General features: G+C 43.2%; 1 protein-coding gene across 1 annotated transcript in view; it reads left to right on the top strand.

Moving 5' to 3' along the window:
• LOC122816233 (chloride channel CLIC-like protein 1) overlaps positions 1 to 15,957 on the top strand; it is a 1,186,501-nt gene that overhangs the window by 687,180 nt on the left and 483,364 nt on the right. The window contains exon 2 of the mRNA XM_044088975.1: positions 9,571 to 9,723. Within this exon, the coding sequence (XP_043944910.1) occupies positions 9,571 to 9,723 (153 nt within the window). The remainder of the gene's footprint in view (positions 1 to 9,570; positions 9,724 to 15,957) is intronic.

Genomic DNA, 15,957 nt, shown 5'->3' with positions numbered 1-15,957 from the left:
CACCTCCTTAATTCAATATTAGTATATATTCAGTTGGAGGAATTTACATAGAGTCTTTTATACTCCTGATAAACTAGCAAAGATAAGCAAAAAGACTAATAATGAATGTTGGAGATGCAAACAGAATTCTGTAGCCCACTGGCAGCATATGATATTTTACTGTACGTTTTTAACAGAGTATAGGGGATAAATTAAATACCATCTGAAAGCTTTGTGGTCAGATAGGATCATTTTAGACAGGATTATGGTATTATATAGCATAAACTGCAAGTCTTGCCTTAAAAAAGATTACTAGGTATTATGGAGTATCCTAGCTATAGCAAAGAAAATCTTCACTATAAACTGGATGAAAAGTAAAATTCCTGACTTCAAAGAATCAGTCTCTGTTCAAGAAGTCATTGACAAGTGTCTTCAAAAGAAATAGATTAAGCGTGGATAGTACATTTATTAATCCATAGACTAAGCTATTAAATTTGATGGGATAATGGAATTAAGATTCCTTTAATGCATTTGTTGAGTCACAACTTTTAATACATATCTTAATAATTTTACAGTACTCGTTTTTTCTACTGTCTTCTTTTATTTGTGAAAACACTCCTGAAGATGATTCTGACATGCTATGTATATTATGTATAGAGTCCTGAGTTTTAGTTTTTGTTAAAAAGTTTGCATTTTAATTCATGTAACTCTTAATCTGAAATAATCAATAAATTAGTTAAAAAAATTGTCAGAGAGAAACCCTCCCACATTAATTCTTGCTTCTGACTGTTCATATATCCTCTTTATTAACCCTATTAGTCTGTCAAGGAACATAAATGCTATCATTGCTCTACTCATAAAATCCCAGCTGACTATCAAATGTTTCCTGTCCATCGAGACCCAGCAACAGTAGCAGTGTAGAGGTTCTACATCTTTGTCCTCCTTTGATAAAAACTTCTTTCTGCAACTCTAATTTCATGATTAAGACTCTTGCCCAGGTTACTTTTCAGCCTGTAGGATAGGCAGGTTGGTATAAACTTGGCTCTTGGAAAATGCTTTTTTGTAGCTATTACTTCTGCTTACAAGATTTTGAAACTTCATACCCATATTTGTAAGGTACCACTTTTAATCATTTTTAAGGATTAGGTGACCTGTAAGGAACTATCCAATGTTTCCTTCCAGGCCAAACCATTCATTCCCTTGTTTTCTTTCGGGGGGGGGGGCGTGGAGACAGAGAGAGAAGGGCCTTTTACATCTTAGGCACACACAATGAATTAAGGTTCTACTTAGGATGTTAGCTTGAGTTTTGGAAGATGGAAAGCAGAGCACTTAGCACCTTGTGAATTTCTAAGTGCATTGTTTTTGCTTACACACAGCTCACTGCCTTTTGGAAAATGCTGCTTTCATAAGACACTCCACCAGGGATGTGGCTTCTTCCAGCATCTGTTGCAGCTATTTCTGTTGCAACCAGTTGCTGGGTTGATTTAGACCTTTACTAGACCTTATAGCTGGGCTTTCACTGGCAATTTATTTATGCTCAATAGATTGTATTCTAAACCTTTACTTTATGGCTGTCCTGCAACTTGTCTATCCTAGGAAATTGTAGTAATGGCTGGGATTATTCCCAGTCATGCACCCACCCATGCAGATTCTTTTGTTACGATATCAGTTGATATGTGAAGTAGTTCGCCTTGGTTGCTGCTAATTACCATCCTGCCATCTCACTGCCCGTGGGCAGCCCCCCCCCCCACATCTTGCAGCTGTCCTTCTGTGATTGAGGCAATTATTTCTTTAGATGGACTGTTGGCAAAATTGTTTTCTTTATTTATGGAGTGTGCTCACTCAGTGATTGGGGGAAACTGTGAGTCACAGTAGATAGTCATGCTGTTCTACTCTTGTGTTACAGATATGCTCGCAGAAGGCACATGCCATCCAGCAATAGAAATGAAGATAATAATAGCCATATTGAAGGTAGCAGAAGGGAATATACAGACCATATACACATTGAGGAGGACTCCCTCCGAGATCATTTGATATGCTGTGTACATATGTGTTTTATTCATCACCTGTTATATGTCAAGAAGTTAAACCTGTTTATGCATCACATTGTTAAGCTAGTGATTGCTAAAAGTCTTTATGTGTGGTTTACCAGTGCTAGCTTCTTCTGTTTGTCAGTGAATATATTTTGTATGCTTAAAATATGTGAAACAGGTTAAATACTAGGAATGCATTTCATAAATACAGCAAAGTACTGCTTTCCAGACTTTAGGGCACTTTTGGAATTACAGCTTTCTTTGCAGATATTTTTGCAGCCTTTATCTTATAAGCAAAACATGACTCACACTGGAAACGAAAAGCAAAAGAAATACAGTAGAACCACTTGTGGATGATCAGGCATAATAAAAATTATGAAACATCTTTATCTGAAAAAGCTTCTGATGCAACCTCAAGCAGAACTGACCAGAATAATGTGTTATGTGGTCCTAGGGATTTTATCCTATCCTTAGCTCTCATGTTGCATTCTTGAAGAAGCTAATACAAGTATGAGTTACTTTTAACAGCTTAAGTGTTTTAGTATCCTACAGCTGCTATTCACTAGTCTCTTAAAGCTTTTTGGTTACATTGATAATGTTTATATTGCTTTTCAACTCATTTAGCAATCATGTGACATCAGTTTCAGAAACAAATCAGGCAGCTTGACCATTTGACAGTTTTTAATTTCTTACTAAGGTTACAGTAAGGCATTGTACAGTCCTTTGTAAGTTCAGTCAATTAAGGTTGATCGTGCAGCAGGCAGTTGTCAAAATGTTAGAAACAGCTGAACCTCTAAATTCATTGTAAAATTAGTCCCTGTGATTCAGAGGGATTCTGTCCGCTTGAGCTAATTGGCTACTGTAGGTTAGTCAGCATGAGTGAGAGACTTATAATTCAGAGACAAGGAAAAACTGCACAGAGAAATACCTAGTAAGTGGCAGATTACCATGTTCTGAATTAAACAGTGTACCCATGTCTCTGAATTGAACACTGCGCTGTCAAATGTGACCACGTTAGCGTTCTCTTTACAATCTGGACCATTGTGGTAGCATGGGTAAATCTCCAACACAGGGGGTGTACACACACACACACACACACACACACACACACACACACACACACACACACACACAGACACACACACACACACAGACACACACACACCTTAGAATAATTATATCCCACAAGGTGACTGCCCACACATACACACATTCAGATATCTGCACACATACTCATGCCTCCACATACACACCCACACAGCTCCATGATGCTTACTTGTAGCCATGGTATGAGATGTGACCATTTCTATCGGGATGAATGGGGTGAACACTGTTGTTGTGGCAGTGTTCTCTGTGTCCCTCTTTCGAAGCAGTTAACTTGGCATGTTAGCCCTCTGTCTGCATCATTGTCAGGGGAGAGCACATTTCAATTAGTCGCTTTCTTGGATGCATGATGCATGCAGCTGAGAGCAGTCTTCGAATCAGAGTTACCTCAAAGCAGAAACCTTCCAAGTAAAGGTTTCTGCATCATGGTAAGATTTTCTGAATTCCAGGGAGTGTTTATATAGTCATCTTTAACATGCAGTAGTTTTAAAATTGATTATACTAGTGGGGATGGGGTACAAATCCCTCTATGGGCCTGAGCTTGCACCCCCAAGAGAAATTAAATTTTTTTGTATTTCTGTGACTGTCATGAGAGGCTACATTTGCTAAAGACTGCACAAAACAATTGCCTTACACCATTTACTGCTTGGATTGCTTTTTATTTTTTGAAATAGCTCATGAACAGAATGGTTTGCATTTAAAAGATGCAGCCGATGCCATTTTCTTCCGTCTTTCTTGCCGCGTGGTGCCGAAGCAAAAGCAGTTTGCAAGTGCGGTCGGCTGACTCTTGAGATTTTCAAGTTCAAATTTCAGATCCGAAGTCTTCATTAAAGCTAAATACCCGTTGAAACCTTTTCTTGCTCCAGACTGATGTCAGAAAAAGTTAATAATTGTATTTCTTGTGGGAAGCAAATACCTCATAAGGATTTTCATTCTTACTGTATTCCTTGCCTAGGCCCTGACTACAACGTTGCTAGTTGTCGGTTTTGTGCTGGATTTAACCAACACACTATTAAGCGTCGGTACGATTTTGCATTTCATTACTTTGGCAGAAGATTTAATTATATAATAGTATCGGAACAGCCGACTACTGGAGTTTATAAAAAGCGCAAAGAAAAGGACAGGCATCCGAGATCCAAAACCGGCGAGGCTTCTGCTAGGCCGGTCGCCGGTTCTCAGTGAGGTGCTTTCACAGCCCCTGACGCCCACTACCTCAGAGCCACAGGCTGCTTCTGACTCCCACGCGGAGGCGACTAGGCAGCTGGATACTCAAGGTATTGGACCCTCAGAAACTATTCTCTCAGATGGGTCCAGAGCCGCTGAGCAGGCATCGGCTTCTGCGGGTGTTTTCAGGCCTACACAGTTATATGTGAAAACGACTTCAGCTTCAAAGGCAAAGACTAAAGCACCTCTAAAGACAAACAAGTACAACACTCCCCTGGACAGGCCTCCATGCCTAAAAAAAAGATGCTTAAAATGGCCAAAGACCTAATTACTTTGATCAGGGGTTCCCAACCCCTTTCTGATAAGAGGCGTAGGCAAGAGACAGAATATGAATCTTCAGATAAGGTTTCCATTTCCTCTGATTCCTCTTCTGAACAGGAATACTCTCTTCCTCTCTATGAGGATTCTGATGCTGAAGAATCTATCCCTTCAGCCTCTCCTCCTGAGGATTATTCTTTTGGGGAGACCCTGCATACTATGAGGGAGCACTTCCACTGGGAGAGCCAAGATTACTCAGAATCTAAGAAAAGGCTCAGAGACTTCCTTTTAATACCTCAGCACAGGCCCCTTGCTATTCCTCCTGTTTTAGACATTGTAGATGATGTATTTTCAGAGTCCGGTCTGTCTCTTGACCCTCTACCACCAGCTCCTATTAAGCCAGACAGATACTACAGGCCAGACAGATACTACAGGGTTCCTGATTCACATAAAGTTCTTTATAAAAACCCTGCTGCCCAGAAACTATCTTTCAGGGTCCCAAAGGGGTCAAGGCTTCCACTGCAAAAAATCCTATCCCCTCTGATAGGGATTCAAGGGCCCTGGACAGATGGGGGAAAAAGATTTACACTTCTGGTACCTTGTCCGTAAGGGCCTTAAATTGTCAGTTTCATATGCTTAAATATCAACAATACCTTATGTCACTGCTTAAACTGAAAATGTTGACAAATTCTGGATGTGCAGAAAACAAAGAAATGCAGGATTTATTGCATGCAGCTGAACAAGTGGGAAAGCATACTTTGCAATGTGGTTTTGATTCTCTGGAGGCCTCCTGCAGGGCCGCTGTTACGGGTTCTGTCATTAGGAGGCATGCTTGGTTAAAGGAACAGAATCTGCCTGATCATGTTAAAGCAAAATTATTAGATACGCCATTACAGCATGATACCTTGTTTGGTGTTAAAGCAGAAAAGGTGTTGAAGAAAATGGAGGACAAAGCTAAATATATGCAAACAGTCAAAGATTTCTTACAGGTACAGCCTCCCAGACTTAACAGGAACTGGCCTACAAAGAATTGGTCCTTTTCAGTGTCAGACAAGCGAGGCAGATACAGGCGCAGATCCCAGCCCCAAGGCTCATACAGGTCTAAACAATGGGGTGCTTCTACCTCCAAAAGCGAAGAAGATAAATCATAGCCATACAGAAAACAGTCTCAATGACTTTCCCCTGCCAGCGCCAAGTACTTATCTTCTGGCAGCTGCTTTAGGGGGAAAACTAGCACTTTTCACAAAATTGGCACATGATCACCCAGGACAAATAGATCTTGAATATAGTGTCACAAGGCTACAGCTTCCACTTTCACACCCTGCCAAGGACAAACAGTATGCCAGACCTGCCACACAACCAATGGGCAGAGGCACAAAAACAAGTTTCATCCCTCATGGACATGAGGGTCATTCAGCAAGTACCAGAACAAGAGCAGGGACTAGGATTTTACTCAAGACTGTTCTTGGTGCCCAGAAATGACAAAGCCTGGAGACCAATACTGGACCTGTCTATTCTAAACACATTTCTGGATATTCCAAAATTCAAAATGTTGACTCTGCAGCAGCTTCTGTCCATGCTGGGCAAGAAGGCTTGGCTTGTGACTTCAGACCTAAAAGAGGCATACCTGCATGTCCCAATCAGACAATCATGCAGAAGATACCTCAGATTTATAGCTGGCTCAATGCACTACCAATTCTCTGCACTGCCCTTTGGCTTATCTACTGCGCCCAGGGTCTTCACAAAATGTCTGGCACCAGTAATTGCATTTTGCAGACAAAGTGGAATACAAATTTATCCTTACTTGGACGACTGCCTTATTCAAGCAGTGAACAAGGACATTCTACTACAGCATGTGGCGTTTGTAAAAAGATTACTAACATGCCTAGGGTACACAGTAAACGAAAAGAAATCAAAACTAGTACCCTCTCAAGAGATAATATTCCTGGGTGCAAGCTTAAATACAACTGCCCAGATGGCTTATCTGACGCCAGACAAACAAAGACAACTGAATACTTATTTCAAAATGTTGGCAACAAAGACCCAGTTATCTTCAAGAAAAATTCTGCAGGCTTTGGGCTTCATGGCATCCAACATTCTGCTAATTCCATATGCAAAACTGCATATGAGGAAACTACAATGGTATCTAAAAACTGTTTGGACTCAACATTGCCACAGCCTGGAAACAATAATTACCCTCATTCCCTGCCTGCAACAGGAGTTTCGATGGTGGGCAAAGGCCTGTCACCACAACAAGGGACAGCCATTCACTTTACCCACAGCCAGGGAGACATTAACAACAGATGCATCAGATTATCCCTGGGGGGCCCATATGTATTCAGGGCACATGGTCCGCAAGCCAAATGCATCTACATATCAATCAAAGAGAGATGCTAGCTGTTCAGAATGCCCTGACAACCTTCAAGGATCTACTTCATCCAGGACAACTATTGATAAAGAAGGACAATACTACAGTCATGTGGTACATAAACAAACAGGGAGGCACACATTCCTACCCCCTCTGCAGACTACCCATGACTTTGTGGGACACAGCATTGACTTACCAAGTACATCTGCAAGCACAATTCCTGCCAGGAAAGATAAATACTCTGGCAGGCGAACTAAGCAGAAACCTAATGGATCCCCACAAGTGGAAATTGGTTCCACAAGTCTTCAGCATGATAACAAGGAACTGGGGATGCCTGGACATAGACCTATTTGCCTCCCCTCACAACTGTCAACTACAGAGATTCCGCACAAGGACTTATCACAAGCAAGCATGGAAAGTGGATGCTCTATCTTTCAATTGGAAAAACTTAACAGTGTATGCCTTTCCTCCACTGCCTCTCCTCCTCAAGGTACTCCTATAATTATACTAATTGCCCCAGAATGGCCCTGCCAGCACTGGTACCCAATCCTAACGAACTTGTCTCAATGCCCAATCTGGACATTACCTCAAATTCCTCACTTATTGACCCAACAAAACAGTCAGATCCTGCACAGCCAACTCAGGACCTTAAATCTGGCAGCATGGCAGATAATGTAGCCATTCAAAACACACCTCTCTCTAAAGCGGTGATGGATGTTATTTTGGAGGCCAGGAGGCCCAGCACCAGAAAATTTTATGCAGACAAATGGAAGAAATTCTGTGCTTGGAACCAGGCACAAGGAACTGACACGATTGTACCAAATATTCCTCAGAATTTGCAATACTTAACTGAGATGCTGGACAAAGGCCTATCCTTTTCATCAGTTAAGATTCATGCTTCTGCCATTTCAGCTCATTACAATACAGAACCACCTATTTTTTTCTCATCCATTACTAAGGCAGTACCTCAGAGGGCCAAAGACATAAGGCCTCCAAGGAGAACACCAGTACCTGCATGGGACCTCAATCATGTCTTGGAAAAACTCACACTGCCCCCTTCTGAGCCAGCCTCTACAGCTGATATAAAATTCTTATCCTGGAAAACAGCTCTGCTCCTAGCAATAATCTCTGTAAGACAAGTCAAGGCAATCATGGCTGTGGAACCTTTTATCATTTTCCATCCTGACAGGGTTTCTCTGAGGACAAACCCGACATTTATGCCTAAGGTGGTGTCCATTGTGGCCCTTAACCAAACAATTCATTTGCCTACCTTTTATCCAAACCCACAGAATAAGGGTGAGAGACTTCTGCATTCTTTGGACATTCACAGGCAGCTACGCTTCTACTTGCACAGAACCAAAGCTTTCAGAAAGACTGAACAACTTCTAGTGGCATATGCTGCAGGATCCCAAGGAAAGGCTATCTCAAAGCAGACTATTTCAAAGTGGATAGGCCACTGCATTCGTTTCTGCTATTCACAGCATGACAAATCAGTGCCTAAGGGCATTAGGCCCCATTCAACCAGAGCAGCAGCCACTTCAGCAGCTTTCCTCAGAGGAGTACCAACCAAAGACATCTTAAAGGCTGCAACTTGGAGTTCAGTGCACACTTTTACAAAGCACTATCACTTACCTCTCTACTCTAAATCCAGGGCAGGCTTTGCCACTGCAGTTCTGCAGGGCCTCGTAGCCTCTCCTAATCCTATTTAGTCCCAGCCTCCCAACCTTAGCTTTGGGATTCAACCCAATTGTAATGACTGCAACAGTGAAACACGATGAACATAGTACAGTTGTGTACCTACCATAAATGTAGATGTTCGAGTGTATTCACTGTTGCAGTCCAGGTTACCAACCCACCATCCCCCTTTCCTTTGCTGGGACTTATCTGTATTTCTCTATTCTATACAACCTATGTGTTGTATTTGCTTGTAGATGAAGGAAAAGTTTACTTTAGTGCATGCATGCGTATTAGCATAATTTAGCCTACCCTTTAGGGGGCACCTGACATCTGGGGCAAGAAAAACTGAAGAAAATGGCATTGGCTGCATCTTTTATACCCCTGACGCACTGACGTCAGGGAGGAGGCGACAGCAACCGACACCGGACCAGGACTTTGGAATTCAGGTCGACAGCGAGTAGCCTGCCAGCAGGATAACCCAATTGTAATGACTGCAACAGTGAATACACTCGAACATCTACATTTATGGTAGGTACACAACTGTACTGTCCTTGCAAGACATTGTGATGTAGTGCAGCTGACTCCTCTGCCAGCTCAGTCACATGCCTAAGTCACTAACCAAACTTGAGTCACTTTGCCCACATGCTGCAGTCTGGTAGTTAAAACACGGAACTGTGTGAATTTGATATATCTAACTTTGATATTAACCATATGACTTTAAGTTTATCATCAGATTAACAAGCCTAGTTGCTTTTAGATCCCAGTGTGATCTGCATTATATTATCCTGAATGTAGAAAAAAGGCAAACGGTTAAAAAATAGTAGCAAAATGTTCTATGATATTAGGGACATAGACTTTACTATTTGGAGTGTATAACTGCTTGCACAAGTTTACTTTATCATTGTATTCTGTTTTGTATTTATCCAGGGGCTGCCTTATAAGTGTAATGCTGAAGAATTTGCATTCTGGGATGCAGTAAAAGACTGGTTTTCTTGGCATTTTGCATGGAATACTGATGTTTGTGAGAATTATCACCGGGCCTTAGTAGTTGACCCATTCTGGGAAGTCACACCTTTAATGGTAAGCTTTTATTTTCCTTTTAACTTACAAAAATGAAAATATTTGCAGAAGTCTCAAGTCCACAATGTTTCACAGGTGCAGAGAGTAACATATTGCTGTAAAAAAACAAAGCCTGGCATAGTTTATTGGTATTTTAAAATTACTGCATGCTGTTAATTCATGAGGAACAGGTGAGAGACGTTACTCTCTAGATTTGTATAGATTGTTTAGGAGAATAAAAAAATTAGGCTGTAGCAAATTATGCAGTCTTCAGGAAAATGTAAAGTATAGAGAAAGAGACTAATGCTTAACAGTCTGTTATAAAAAGACTGCACATTTTAAAAATGACGGTAATGAAACAGTTTATATATGATGCTTTTAAAGTTGTAGGACAAATGATACTATCCAAGGTAGCTAACATTCATTTCTTCATTTTACAATACTCACTTTATCCTTTTCAAGGTTTAGGGGGAGATGTAGCCTTTCCTGTCAAACAGTGTCTTAAGGCAAAGATTTGATAACAATCAGTATTGTTTAATTTATTGAAGTCTATAGTGCCTTTTGTATATTCCTACTTAACAACCTTAGCTTCTTATGGCTTCCTGACATTTTCTAGGGCTAACTTCCTTAAATAAGTCACTTACTAATTAATAGCATAATAAAAGGCAAGGTGTAACAAAAGGACACTAAGACTGTTAATCTAGGATGTTCTACAGTAGAGATAATAATTACTATTTTTCACTTATTTATATTTTTATAGCTGAGAGCTACTTGTCATTGAGGGACATGCTGGACAGTATCCTAGTGCGTGACCAAAAATACATTGTCCCTGTCCAAGTGTAATACACTACACTGCGGATATTACTAGTTATTTGCTAGTAATTATAAATATATGTAATATTTCCATATGTACATTTAATATTTCCAAAACTAGTGACTGATAAACTGTTACTTAACATCAGGGGAAACATATTGTAGAAAATTGTCTCTAACATTGACACTGTAAGTTATACATCAGTATTATATATGTTTTTAATTATATAAATAAACATACTTTCCCATATTTTTGTAAATATCTCGGTAAACAAACACACAAAAAAGAATTTATTGTTGTCATGCAAAACCAGAAGTCTGGCTGAACAAAAGATGTTAAGTTGTCTATCTCGCCTTTGTTCTTGCTGGTTGGGATCGGAGCCGATCCTCGGCTCCGACTCGACCATCTTCTATAGCTCGAGAGCTGTTTACTGGCTCAAGGCTACCCCTTATCCCATGATGCCTAGCGCTAGCTACCCAGATCTCGTTTGCCGCTTCAGCTGCGAGGTGTGATTCTTACTGGCTTAGGCTCGTATAACTTTCTTATTTAACTATTTCTGGTCTAATTAACCTTTTTACTGGGATTTTTCTTGTTTAAAGTTATAATCTGTAACTTAGTGTTAGTTTAGTCTTTTGGTAGTCCTTCCCTTAGAACTCGTTTAAATTAGAGAGTTCTCCCCCTCCCCCATCCCCCTATCCCTTCTTGTAGGTTACAGTTAGTTTAATCTTCTTTTTTATTGTTAGGTAGCCGTTTGTTAGAGGCTTCCTAGTTAAAAAAAAAAATCCTTAGCTGTAGTTTACTGTGTATTTTTTTGCCTTTGTTATTAGTGTTGTGATCTGTAGTGAGAGTAGGAATCAGGTTGAGGAGACTCTGGAGAGGTGCTGATATGCTCTAGAGAGCAGAGGAATGAAGGTCAGCAGGGCTAAGACAGAATATATGTGTGTAAATGAGAGGGAGGGTAGAGGAATGGTGAGGATGCAGGGAGTAGAGTTGGTAAAGGTGGACGAGTTTAAGTACTTGGGATCAACAGTGCAGAGTAATGGTGAATGTGGATGAGAGGTGAAGAAGAGAGTACAGGCAGGGTGGAATGGGTGGAGAAGAGTGTCAGGAGTGATTTGTGACAGACTGGTACCAGTAAGAGTGAAAGGGAAGGTCTACAAGACAGTAGTGAGACCAGCTATGTTATATGGGTTGGAGACCGTGGCATTGACAAAAAGGCAGGAGTCAGAGGTGGATGTGGCAGAGTTAAAGATGTTAAGATTTGCACTCGGTGTAACTAGGATGGATAGGATTAGGAATCAGTATATTAGAGGGTCAGCTCATGTTGGACAGTTTGGAGACAAAACAAGAGAGACGAGATTGCGTTGGTTTGGACATGTGCTGAGGAGGGATGATGGATATAGTGGGAAAAAGATGCTAAGGATGGAGCTGCCAGGTAACAGGAAAAGAGAAAGGCCTAAGATAAGGTTTATGGACGTGGTGAGAGAGGATATACAGGCGGTTGGTGTGACAGAGCAAGATGCAGAGGATTGAAAGAAATGGAAAGAGATGATTCGCTGTGGCGACCTTTAACGGGAAAAGCCGAAAGATGATGATGATGATTAGTATTGTAGTATTTGTTATAACCGTTCGGCCTTTTGGCCAAAAATTAGTAGAGTATTTTACGGTTTATTTGTTGGGTATGTCTAAAGAATCCAAAGTGTCTGGATTCAAGAAGTGTGACTCATGCTGTCAGAAAATGTCTCTGACAGATGGTCACACTTCTTGCCTCTGTTGCTTAGGTGCAGTGCACCTGCAGGACTCTTGTTCCATATGCCATGCATTCAGTCCAACAGTTCTGCAGGAGCGCAAGAATAAACTTATTCTGAGGGGTCTTCTCAAGCCCCAGGATTCACCGGCCAAGGCTCATCCTGTTAAATCCCCAAAACTGACCAAATCGTCGGCTCCAAGCTCGGAGCAGTCATTGGTTCAAACTTTACCGACTACTTCGGTTCTGGCCGGAACCGTGGAGACTATCTCCCCGTCGGCTTCATCACTGTCCTCGGAGCCAGCGCGGAGCCACAAGAGGCTGAGGTCCCCTTCATTAGAATCCGTACATTTGGCTCCTCTGTCTCCCCTGCTGCAAAGTGAGTGCAGTCACAGATCCTCCCACTCCTCTCGGTCCTCTAGGCTCTCGGATCACGACGTGGAGAGAGTGGTCAGTAGGTTACTGAAGTCGCAGGCACTTGCCAAGATGTTGTCCAGCCCTCCTCAACAGGTGTCTGCTCCAGCCAATGCTATCGAAATTCCTCCTCCGACTCCATTGAGCTCGGAGCCTGAGTTCGTTGGGGTTCGAGACGTGGAACCGTCGGCTCCGATAACTATCCCTCCTTCGGTTCCGTCGTCTGCTCTTATTCCCTCGATGGTGCCGTCCGTCGAGGGATTTGGGTGCCGAGGCACCCTCGTCGGCTCCGAGGGGGCGAGTGGCATCGGACCCTTGTCCGACCCTGTTCACCCTCTCAGAGCTTTGGCGCAGGTGAGCTCGGCTCCTACATCGGCCTCAGTGTGGAGAAGGATTCCAATTTCCTCGGAACCAGAGCCTTCTCTGCATTGTGGCAGGGACGCCTTTGATGTCATGAGGAGTGTTCTGGCCACTGAGTCAGCTCCACATTCGACCACATCGCCTCCGTTCCCTGTAGTGCCTGCGTTAACCTCTGCTCCTCCTCCAGACCCCAAGCGTGGGGAATCGGCGCTCCAGGGCACCCCATTGGGTGCTTCCTCTTCTTCCGAGGCCTCATCTGATCATTCAGAGGAACCCCCTTGGAAGAAGTGCAAGAGGAAGCACATTGACTCCCCTGAGTCTGTCACTTCTGATACAGACTTAGATGAATCGGAAGGGTCCCCGAGATCCCCCTCTGAAGATGTTTCCTTCTCGGACATCCTAGAAATGCTTAAGCAGAGTGGGAACTGGACTCCCCTAGCCCCTACTGAGGATTAGTGTGTATTCCTGGATGCCTTCGGGTCCAGACCTTCCACCTCCTGGGTTTCTCCGCCTTTCGATCCACTCATGTCAGTGGTGACTTGAAAGGCTTGGTCAGCTCCAGATACAGTGGAACCAACCCCGAGGAGACCCAGCAAGTTTATCACTGCACCCATTGATAAGCAGTTCCTTAATAAAGGTGTTCCTGTGGATGCAATGGTGGTAGCAGCAGCCACTAAGAAAGAGTTAGCGGAAACTTCTGCATCTGTCCATCCTCCTAACAAGGAGTCCAGGACTATGGATAGATATGGGAAGCAAATGTTTGCTTCAACAACCTTTTCCATGAGGTCACTGAATTATTTATGCCATTTTACCCGGCTTCAGTGGGATCTCCTTAAAGAGCTCAGAGATACCCTTCAGGATCCATCAGCTGAAAGGGCTCAAGCTAAAGTGGTTTCTCAGCTGACGATCCTTAATTCTGTAGTCAACTCCTCCATGTGGCTCATTTCCTACGCAGCCGATGGTGCGAGTAGAGCCGCAGGTACAGGCGTGGCCCTTAGGAGACATGCATGGATGCGGCTATGTAATTTTGCGGAACCCTTTAGAGCGTCATTCACCAACACCCCCTTTGATGGTTCCTTTCTTTTTGGACCACAGGTGAAAAACACTCTTACTAGGTGTGAACAAGAAGGCAAGACTCTCTCTGCCGTGGGAGTCCGTTTTTCCACTCCTTGCAGACCATACCCCAAGGGACAGAAGAGTGGTAAAATATGGTTTCGAAAATCCAAGGGAGCCTTGCCTGACACACGTAGCGATTTTTTTTTTCCAGGGGCAGAGGAGGAAACAACAGCAACAGACGCCACCCTCGTGGCAGAGTGGGTCCGCAGAACCAGGGCAGCAGAGAATCCTTCTCTGGGAAGCCCTTCCAGCATCCCTGAAGGGTTGCCCGCCTCTGGAGGCAGTCTGGGGAAAACTTTCACTGTATCCAAAAGCCTGACAAAATATAACACAAGACAAATAGGTACAGTCAGTCATATCCGGAGGTTACAAAATTCCTTCTCTCAATCCCCCTTACCGTCAAGCAAATCCCTTTCAGATGTTCCACCCAATCTGAGGGACCAAGCAGTCATAGAAGTTTCAAAACTGCTAGAAAAAAAGAGTCATCCAGGAAGTCCCGGCAGACCAACACGGACCCGGAACTTACTCAAGGTTTTTTTGGCACCAAAAAAGACAAGGGACTGGAGATCAATTCTGAATCTCAGCAGACTAAACAAGTCTGTTCAAAGAACAAAGTTTTGGATGGTCACGCTACAGTCCATTCTACCCTTTCTGGGTCAGGACAATTGGATGTGCTCCATAGATCTTCAGGATGCATACTACCACATCAAAATGGACAGGCGCTCCAGGAAATTCCTTCGCTTCCAGCTGGGAGTCAATCATTACCAGTTCAGAGCTCTGCCCATTGGTCTCACCACAGCCCCCAGGGTGTTCACCAAATGTATGGCAGTGGTCACGGCTCACCTGAGACGTCGAGGATTCCAGGTGTTTCCATATCTAGACGACTGGCTCCTTACTGCTACTACCAGGCATCACCTTCTACAAGCCAGGGACTACACAATCACATTTTGTTCCCAGCTAGGCATTACAATAAACTTCGAAAAATCTGCCTTGTTGCCCTGTCAATCTGTTACCTATATAGGAGCAGACCTAGACACAAGGAGTATGTCCGCAAGGCTACCGCCAGACAGAATGACCACAATTCAACAGCAAGTACAAATTCTAATGCAGTGCAATAGGGTCCAAGTCAGGTTGGTTCTTCAAACTCTGGGTTCCATGGCAGCTGCAATTCTTCTAGTCCCTCTGGCCTGCTTTCACATGAGAATTCTTCAGTGGCTTCTGTTCATACAGTGGTCTTTTCAACAAATGCCCATGTCTCACATGATCATGATTACAGACGCATGCAAAAATCACCTTTCCTGGTGGATGGTCTCCCCACTAGTCTCTCAGGGCATACCATTCATTCAGCCCCCTCCAGTTGCCACAGTGACCACAGATGCCTCCTTGATAGGTTGGGGGGGCATTATCAGGGCAGGACAGTCCAAGGCACATGGCAGCCTCACAAGTACCATCTGCATATAAACTTCCTAGAAATGAGAGCCGTGCTGCTAGCGTTGCAAGCTCTTCAGGAATCTCTCCCTTCTGGGACCATTGCAATTCAAATGGACAACATGTCATTGGTTTGGTACATCAACAAACCGGGCTTAACCAGGTCCTACCCCCATGTCGAGAAGCACTCAGACTCTGGCAGTGGGCGATCTCCTCCCAACAATTTCTGAATGCGTCTCACATTCCTGGAAGGTCCAACTTCATAGCGGACAGGCTGAGCAGAGCTATTCTCATGCCTCACGAGTGGTCTCTGGAAGTTGCGAATCTTATCTTTTGCAAATGGGGACAGCCTTGCTGCGACCTTTTTGCCACCCCC

The sequence above is a fragment of the Protopterus annectens genome, chromosome 12.part0 (assembly GCF_019279795.1).
Source record: "Protopterus annectens isolate FY-2018-M chromosome 12.part0, PAN1.0, whole genome shotgun sequence".
Classification (NCBI taxonomy): Eukaryota; Metazoa; Chordata; order Ceratodontiformes; family Protopteridae; genus Protopterus; species Protopterus annectens.
This window is presented reverse-complemented; position numbering and strand designations above follow the sequence as displayed.